The sequence below is a fragment of the Physeter macrocephalus genome, chromosome 17 (genome assembly GCF_002837175.3).
Source record: "Physeter macrocephalus isolate SW-GA chromosome 17, ASM283717v5, whole genome shotgun sequence".
Classification (NCBI taxonomy): Eukaryota; Metazoa; Chordata; class Mammalia; order Artiodactyla; family Physeteridae; genus Physeter; species Physeter macrocephalus.
The window spans coordinates 4944237-4954143 of NC_041230.1; the positions used below are offsets into that span (position 1 = coordinate 4944237).

Consider the following 9907-nt stretch of genomic DNA (forward strand, 5'->3'; position numbering starts at 1 on the left):
CGGGAGAGGCCACAACAGTGAGAGCCCCGCATACCACAAAAAAAAAAAAAAAAAAAAAAAAAAAAAAAAAAAGCAATGGGTCAATGATGAAATCAAACATGAAATCAGAAAATACCTTGAGAAAAATGACAATGAAAACACAGCCTTACAAAATCTGAGGTGTAGCAAAAGCAGTCCTAAGAGGGAAGCTCATAGCGATACAGGCCTTCCTCAACAAGCAAACAAACAAAATCTCAAAAAAAACCCAACCAAACCTAACCTACCACCTAAAAAAATTAGAAAAAGTAGAAGAAGCAAAACCCAAAGTCAGCAGAAGGAATGAAATTATAAATGTAAGAGAGGAAATAAATATAGATTAAACAAACAAAAAACAAGAAAAAATATCCCTAAGACCATGAGATGGTTTTTTGAAAGGATAAACAAAATTAAAACCTCTAGTCAGACTCACCAAGAAGAAAAGAGAGATGACCCAAATAAACAAAAGAAGAAATCAAAGAGGAGAAATACCCACTAATACCACAGAAAAACAAAAAAAAAATAAGAAAATACTAGGATATGCCAACAAATTGGAAAACTTAGAAGATACAGACAAGTTTCTAGAAACACAGAGCCTGCCAAAATTGACAAGAAGAAAGATAATTTGAACAGACCAATCACTAAAAGTGAAATAAAATCTGTAGTTAAAAAAAAAAAAAATTCCCTGCAAACAGAAGTACAGGACCAGATGGCTTCACTGGGGCATTCTACCAAACATACACAGAAGAACCTATACTGATCGTTCTCAAACTCTTCTGAAAGAGTGAAGAGGGAACCCTCCCAAAGTTACCAACACCCTGATACCAAAATCAGACAATATCAAAAAATAAAATCCCCCAGGGTAAAACCCATAATAGTCTGGAGTGAAAGAGACTTGCAATCTATGGCTCTACCATGGTCCCACCACTTACAAGCAATATGAGCTGTGTGTCACCCCATCTACCTGGGCCCCATGTTCTCATCTAAAAAATGCTCATTCATTTGCCCTGCCTACCTGGGAAGGTTTTTTTAAAATTAATTAATTAATTAATTTTGGCTGTGTTTGGTCTTTGTTGCTGCAGGTGGACTTTCTCTAGTTGCGGTGAGCAGGAGCAACTCTTTGTTGTGGTGCGCAGACTTCTCATTGCGGAGCACGGGCTCTAGGCATGTGGACTTCAGTAGTTGTGGTGCGTGGGCTTCAGTAGTTGTGGCTCACAGACTCTACAGCACAGGCTCAGTAGTTGCGGCACACAGGCTTAGTTGCTCCGTGGCACGTGGGATCTTCACGGACCAGGCATCAAACCCCCTGGGAAGATTTTTAAATGTGATGATGTAAAAAGCATTTTGCAAACTTCTAAGCATTCTACCAATTTAAATGACTTTGAAAAAGAAGAAAAAGGAAAGAAAAGAAAATCACAGGCCAATATATTTGATGAATATAGATACAAAAATTCTTAACAAAATGTTAGCAACCAAATCCAACAACACATAAAAAAGATCATACACTACCATCTAGTTGGATTCATCCCAGAGTCACAAGGATGGTTCAACATATAAAAATCAACCAATGTGATATACCCCATCAAAAAAAGAAAAGACAAAAACCACAGATCATCTCAATAGATGCAAAAAAAGCATCTGATAAAATTCAATGTCCATTCATGATAAAAAAAACTCTCACCAAACTGCGTATAGAGGGAACATATCTCAACATAATAAAAACCATTTAGGACAAACCCACAGCCAATATAATACTCAATGGTGAAAAGCTGAAAGCCTTCCCACTAAATTCTGGAACAAGACAAGGATGCCCACACTCACTACTTCTATCAGCATAGTATTGGAAGTCCTAGCTACAGCAATCAGACAAGAAAAAGGTAAAGAGGTAAAACGGTCATTATATGCAGATGACATGATACTCTATATAGAAAACCCTAAAGATTCCACACAAAAACTATTAGGACTAATTAATTAATTCAGCAAGGTAGCAGGATACAAGAGTAATATACAGAAACCTGTTGCATTTCTTTAAAATAACAATGAAGTATCAGAAAGTAAAAAACCAAAATCCTATTTAAAATCACATCAAAAATAAAATAAAATAAAATATCTAGGAATAAACCTGAAAAGACCATGAAAAGATGCTCAACACTGCTAATTATTAGAGAAATGCAAATCAAAACTATATAAGGTATCACCTCACACCAGTCAAAATGGCTATCATTAAAAAGTCTACAAATAGGGCTTCCCTGGTGGCGCAGTGGTTGAGAGTCCGCCTGCCGATGCAGGGGACACGGGTTCGTGCCCCGGTCCGGGAAGATCCCACAGGCCACGGAGCGGCTAAGCCCGTGAGCCATGGCCGCTGAGCCTGCGCGTCTGGAGCCTGTGCTCCGCGACGGGAGAGGCCACAACAGCGAGAGGCCCGTGTACCGCAAAAAAAAAAAAAAAAAGTCTACAAATAATAAACGCTAGAGAGGGTGTAGAGAAAAGGGAACCCTCCTTCAATGTTGGTGGGAATGTCAACTGGTGCAGCCACTATGGAAAACAGGAGGGAGGTTCCTTAAAAAAACTAAAAACAGAGTTACCATATGATCCAACAATCCCGCTCCTGGGCATATATCAAGAAAAGATGAAAACTCTAATTCAAAATGATACAAGCACCTGAATGTTCATAGCAGCACTATTCATAATAGCCAAGATATGGAAGCAACCCAAGTGTCCATCAACAGATGAATGGATAAACAAGTTGTGGTATATATACACAATGGAATATTACTCAGCCATAAAAGAAGAATGAAATATTGCCATTTGCAGCAACATGGATGGACCTAGAGATTATCATACTGAGTGAAGTTAAGTCAGACAGAGAAAGAAGAATATTATAGGATATCACTTATATGTGGAATCTAAAGAAAAATATAAATGAATTTATTTACAAAACAGAAACAGATTCACAGACATAGAAAACAAACTTATGGTTGCCAAAGGCGATGGGGGGAGAGGGAGAAATTAGGAGTATGGCATTAACAGATACACACTAATATAGATAAACAACAAAGATTTATTGTATAGCACAGGGAACTATATTCAGTATCTTGTAATAAGCTATAATAGAAAAGAATCTGAAAAAATTATATATATGTAACTGAATCACTTTGCTGTATACCTGAAACTAACACAATATTGTAAATCAACTATATTTCAATTAAAAAAAAAAAAGAGGGCTTCCCTGGTGGTGCAGTGGTTGAGAATCCGCCTGCCGATGCAGGGGACACGGGTTCGTGCCCCGGTCCGGGAAGATCCCACATGCCGCGGAGCGGCTGGGCCCGTGAGTCGTGGCTGCTGGGCCTGCGCGTCCAGAGCCTGTGCTCCGCAACGGGAGAGGCCACAACAGTGAGAGGCCCGCGTACCACAATAAAACACAAAAAACAACAACAACAAAAAAAAAGAGCTTCCCTGGTGGTGCAGTGGTTAAGAATCCGCCTGCCAAGGCAGGGGACACGGGTTTGAGCCCTCGTCTGGGAAGATCCCACATGCCGCAGAGCAACTAAGCCCGTGAGCCACAACTGCTGAAGCCCGCGCACCTACAGCCCAAGCTCCGCAACAAGAGAAGCCACTGTAATGAGAAGCCTGCACACCGCAGCAAAGAATAGCCCCGCTTGCCACAACTAGAGAAAGTCTGTGCGCAGCAACGAAGACCCAACACAGCCAAAACTAAATAAATAAAATATATCAATTTAAAAAAAGAAAAAAGTCTCTCCAGATTTTGGTAACTTGAAACTTTTGAGTTTTGCTAAGTTAAGTTAAATGATGGAAGTTTATTGAATATCTAGATCATTCCCAGATAAGACACTGGGAAATTAATTACTGAACATAGGCTTCCTTCTACAGGGAAATTAAAGATATTCAGGACTATTAATAAATATGTTTGGCCAGGGACTTTCCTGGTGGCGCAATGGTTAAGAATCCGCCTGCCAATGCAGGGGACACAGGTTCGATCCCTGGTCTGGGAACATCCCACATGCCGCGGAGCAACTAAGCCTGTGCGTCACAACTACTGAAGCCCATGCATCCCAGGGCCCACGTGCCACAACTACTGAGCCCGCATGCTGCAACTACTGAAGCTCACGCACCTAGAGCCTGTGCTCCGCAATGAGAAGCCACCACAATGAGAATCTCACGTACCCCAGCGAAAAGTAGCCCCTACTTGCCACAAGTAGAGAAAGCCCATGCGCAGCAATGAAGACCAAACGCAGCCAAAAATAAATTTAAAAAAATATATGTTTGGTGCCACAGGAGACATTTTCTATAAGAAAGTACTTTTTTAAAGAAATTATAAATAGTATTTATAAGTTTGCCAACTTACAGAATGCTAATGTAAAAGATAGTTCAAAATTGCTTGCTTCTTAGTTTTCACTAGAAACTAAGGTTTTAAAGGTGAATAATTCTAATTAACATATGTAATGAAAAACACATTGTAAATTAACTATACTCCAATAAAAATTATTTAAAAAATGGTTGGAAATTAACACATGGAAAACCACTCACATTGTGTCAACAGGGAAATGTTAGTTAAAATCACTAGATACACCTATGACATCACTGAAATTAGAAAGCCTGAACATACCAAGTGTTGGTAAAAATGTAAAAAACAGGAACTCATGTTCTGCTGCTTCTCGTGAGACTATAAAAAGATACTACCATTTTAGAAAAGTTTGACTGGCCACATATAAGGTATACATTCACCTACTCTACTGCATAGGAATTGTGCTGCTAGATAGTAACTCAAATGAAGGAAAGCATAAGTCCAGAAGGCATTGCCCCAGTGTGAACTTTCTTGTTTTTTATGAGCTTGGAGCTGCCTACAAAGAACTACATTCATAAGGCTTTTCTCTAGCGTGGATTCTCTGATGGACAACAAGACTTCTTCTGTAGACAAAGACTTCCCCACATTCACTGCACATATAAGGCCTTTCTCCAGTGTGGATTCTCTGGTGGACAACAAGACTTGTTTTGTAAGTGAAGGGCTTCCCACATTCGCTGCATTTAAAAGGCTTTACTCCAGTGTGGACTTTTTGGTGCTGAACAAGTGTATACTTGCGCATGAAGGCTTTCTCACATTCATTACACTTATAGGGTCTTTCTCCAGTATGGATTCTCTGGTGCTCAGCAAGTTTAACTTTGCCATTGAGAGCTTTCCCACATTCGCTGCACTCATAACGCCTTCGTGCAGTGTGAACATTCTCATGTCTATTGAGGGCAAAACTGCTTGTAAAGAATTTCCCACATTTGTTACACCTATAAGCCTTTTCTAAAGTGTGAATTCTCTTATGTACAATAAGACTTCCTTTGTAGACATAGGCTTTCCCACATTCACTGCACATGTAAGGCCTTTCTCCAGTGTGGATTCGCTGGTGATAAAGAAGCCTTTTTTTGAAGACAAAAGACTTTCCACATTTGCTACACCCATAAGGCCTTTCTCCACTGTGGATCCTCTGGTGCACAAGAAGGTTATTTTTGTAAAGGAAGCACTTTCCACATTCACTGCACTTATAAGGATTTTCGCCAGTGTGGATTTTTTGGTGCTGAACAAGTGAATCCTTGCGAAGGAAGGCTTTCCCACATTCATTACACTCATATGGTCTTTTTCCAGTGTGGATTCTCTGGTGCTCAAAAAGTTTATATTTGTGGGCAAAGACTTTCCCACAATTACAGCACTCATAAGGCCTTTCTCCTGTGTGAACTTTCCGATGATGAATAAGACTGGAGCTGTGCCTAAAGAACTTCCTGCAGTCACTGCACTCATAAGGTTTTTCTCCAGTGTGAACTCTCAGGTGCTCTGTGAATTTAAACTTTTTACTGAAGGCTTTGCCACATTCGCTGCACTTGTGATGCCCTTGCCCAGGGTGAGAGACTTCCCTGCTCTGCCTGCTTCTACGTGGATGCTGTCCATCGTGGGAGGGCTGGTGCTGGGGAAAGCCCAAGCTGCCTAGGAAAGCCTTCTCAACCTCTCTGCACGTGAACATATTGTCAGCCAAGTACAAAACATCCTTCTCCGCCAGGGCACTCGTATCGGAAGTCAGAGGCTTCAGGATAGATGGCTCCAGGTTTGGATTCCTGTCTTCTGTCACGAGTTCTACAGAAACACATTGTTCAGAAACGGCCTCCTCAGCTTCTACTCCATGCCAACAACCTGAAAGGAAAACAAAAAAATACTGATAAAGTGCATGGAGACTTCTGTGGTACAGGAGCCCATTATAGCTTTTTGTATGACACATCAGAGAAGAAGTCCATGGTGTAGGATTCAAACAAGGGAGGCAGACAGGTGGCAGAAGGGGCTACTGTGAGTACTAGACCTCTGATGGTCACAGAATAGGGAGAGATCTTATAAACAGCAAGAACACAGGTCACCAGGATATGGCACTGTACTAGGAGTAGAGGCCTGGAACAACCCACTCCTTGGCCAACGGTGTTCAGCAGGATTTTTTGGTGGTGACAAGTGTACTGTGTTGAATGTGTGTCCCACTCCAGGAAAAGGCATTCACACCATTCACACCTGACTACCAAGAGTTCAAGGACTATATAAGTACTTTCACCTCCCAAGACACATTAAGAAGAGACTATTAGACAACATTGCAGAGTGAGAGGAAAAGGAGAAATGTGGATGACACTGAGATAGAAAGAGCCAGGAGAAAGAACTCACAGTAGATACGTAAAAGGGGCAAAGTGTCAAAATGGAGAAGAACGATAGAATGAGGTACAGCCATGATGAGTTTAAGACTATAACAGTCATGGAGAAAGGACATTTCCCTGTAGGATTAGAACTCATCAATGTATCACGCCTTCCTACAGCTCCTACTCACCAGGCTCAGGATGCAATTAACCCTCCTCCTATGACTAGAGAGGGGCCTACCTCGCCAGGCACCCAGGGTTGCCTCCACCCCTCAGCTCAGGCTGGGTGACTATGAACCCTACCAGATCAAAGTCCTCAGAGGAAAACAGGGTCATTAGGAGAAAGACACTGGCCCAGAGTGAACCAACAAATGACAGACTTCAGGAAAAAATCTATCACTAGAAGAACCTTAAGGAGTCTTGCAAACATAATCTAGGGTTGACCAGAAGTGCTGACCATCCAAGTGTCTGTAATTTCTGACACAGGCAGTGCACAAAGAAGAGTTAGAACGTGTGACATGGATATTGCACACATATGAACAGTCAACACAAGAAGTGGTGGCAAAGCTAAGTGGTATCAGTCGGGCAGGCTTCAAGCCTCTGAGACCAAAGGCTTCTGTGAAAGGCTTCAGCATCTATGGTATAGGGCTGAAAACACACAGGATGGGGGAACACAGCTCAAGTGCCAGGAAATCAGGGAAGTTAAGCAGTGTCCAAGGTCCAGGCTGGGAAGGACGGAGCGAGCCATGCAAAAAGAAGGGCAGAGTCCTGTACAGGGCAATGGTGTGGGAACATGGGTCCTTACCCAGGGAGGCTATAAGTGACAGGTTCTCCAGCATCACGTCACAGTACAGGAGTCTCTGAGCATCGTTAAGGAGACCCCACTCCTCCTGGGAGAAGGACACAGCCACATCCTCAAATATCACATGGTCCTGTCATGAGGGGGACAAGTGAGTTCACAGCTGCCTCTGCAACCAGGACCCCCAGGTCATGGTCGTCCACCCCAGTGACCCAGCTCAGAGGACACACCAGGTCCTGATGCCACAGGAACCTGCTAGTGTTATGTCATTCAGTTAAAAGAGAGGGAGACAAGCAGTCTCACAGATGCTCTGTGGTTGCCACACAGACCCCCAGCCACTCTCCTCAGAGTCGACTCTCCTGAAATCACACAGATCACACCACATACAATGACACTTGTGCTCAGCCCCCTGGAGTAAAGCCTGGGGACAAGAACTCTGAGTCCATGCTCACACTCCCTCCATTGCCCAGCCCTGCAGGGTCACAGCTCCCTCACATGCCTGACCATGACCCCTACCCCACCGCACGCCACCATCTCGGCCCCAGCGCTTCAGCACCTCACCGTGTTCCCCACGTGCCACCCAGCACGCGGTGCTTCCCCGGCCTCTGTGGGACCCTCTGCTACAGGCGGTCGCAGCACTGCTTTCCGTCCCCCCACCTGACCCTGCTCCCTGTTCCCACGTCAGCACCCAGACCTTGTGCGGGATCAGATGCCTGGAGCCCTCGTCCTCCACAGTGTCCCACGTGCTGACCCCACACCACTCACCCCTTCTTCTCTCTGCTCCTCTCATTCCAAGCCCAGCCACCCAGCCACCCAGCCCAAGACGCTGTCCCAGCTGCGCTCTACTGCCCTCAGCTGGTCTGTCGTCCAGTCTCACACTCTTCAGGCTCCAACCGCAGTCATCACAAGACTCTGAGCCTGTGAAGGGGAAACAATGCCCCAGGCCTTTCCTTCCTGTCATCTGACCTCCATTCCTGCTTTGCCTCTCAATCCATACCTTATCCACCCCTTCGAATCCTGTGCCATGACCAGGACCTCCCCCGAGGCCACTGCCACCCCACACACACTCATGGTCACTGCACTGCCTCATCCATCTTAGTGATGACAGCCACCTCTGTCCCCGTGCCCAGGGAGGTGAGCCAGTCCACGGAGAACACCCTCTCCACCCTACAACTTTCATGGCACCCACACATGACCTGAGGGCCTGGAATCTGACCTGGTCCACATGCCATCCACCTGCTCAGGGATATCTTCAATCCTGAACCCCACCTTTCCTGAACTCCAGGTGTGTTTCCAGTGGCCCAGTTGACACCTCCCGCAAGACACCCCAGCAATATCTCAGACTCAACATGGGGACATGGAACTCTGGACAGTCCTTCTGTCCATTACTCCTACTTCTGACTTCCCGTCTCAGACATGGTGTCCCCACCATCACCTAGAGGCAAACATCCTGGGGTCATGTCAGACTACTCTCTCTCATCCTGTACAACAGAAAATCAGCTCTACTACAAAGAAGATTGAGAGACTCACCTCCTCTCCTGCTACAGTCATTGCCAGGATCCAGTCACAATCGACATTCACCAGGACTGTGTCCTCCACTGGGCCCCTGGCTCCACCCTCACCCCCAGTCTTCTTCCTCTCGGCAGGCAGAGCAGCCTGTTCAGACCCAGCATCAGAGCACTTCCCTCCTCTGCGGCCAACGTGGCATGGACCCGCCCCCTCAGGAGAGGCCCAGCTCCTCAGGCCGCCATCCCAGGAATGACTCATGCCCTCAGTCTTTATCAGCCTACGTCATGGGTCCTGCAGTTCGCTGAACACTCCCCTCTCAGTCTCATCTCCAGGCTGTGCCCAAGGACATGTCACCACTTGACCTCCACTGGACACATGGGAACACCTCTGTACAACTTCTGGCTTTGATTAATGGTCCTGTGCCTGAGATGACACCAGGGCCCAGACCTGAGGATCCACAATCCCAGGACAACACTGTCTCCTATATCTGTCTGTCAGGACCAGAGGTAGCGATGATGTCTCGGTAGGTACTGGGGCTTCTTCCACTTACCTGTCCAGGGACCATAAATGCTGCTACCATGGGAACCTGTGAAAAGAGGGAGGATCTGAGGTAAAGGTGATTATGGTGAGGATGTAAAGGCTGAGCTGTTTCTTCCCTTCCTTTTCCTGGTCATGCATCATCTGAGGCTGACCTCTGACCTCAGATCCTCAGTCTTCAGAGCTATAGCTTGACAACTCGAAAGGCTTAGACAAAGACTCAACGTCCTTGGGAGTTCCCTGGCAGTCCAGTGGTTAAGACTCCAAGCTTCCACTGCAGGGGGCCCAGGTGCCATCCCTGGTTGGGGAACTAAGATCACACATGCCGCGGGGCTTGGCAAAAAAAAAAAAAAAAAGACTCACCCTCTTTGAGTC

The 9907-nt window shown here is 45.1% G+C and overlaps 1 protein-coding gene across 3 annotated transcripts in view; it reads right to left on the reverse strand.

Annotated features, from left to right (window-relative positions):
• Window positions 1–2946: 2946 nt before the first annotated feature.
• LOC102979301 (zinc finger protein 549-like) overlaps window positions 2947–9907 on the reverse strand; it is a 12067-nt gene continuing 5106 nt past the window's right edge. For 2 of the 3 annotated variants that reach the window (XM_028478383.2, XM_024116996.3), the window contains 2 exons: window positions 7493–7619; window positions 2947–6208 (listed from right to left, as the gene is read on the reverse strand). In XM_028478383.2, the coding sequence (XP_028334184.1) occupies window positions 4878–6208; window positions 7493–7619 (1458 nt within the window). In that variant the 3' untranslated portion in view covers window positions 2947–4877. Of the gene's footprint in view, window positions 6209–7492; window positions 7620–9545; window positions 9763–9907 lie in introns of those variants that run through there. The other variant, XM_028478384.2, reaches the window with a different exon arrangement.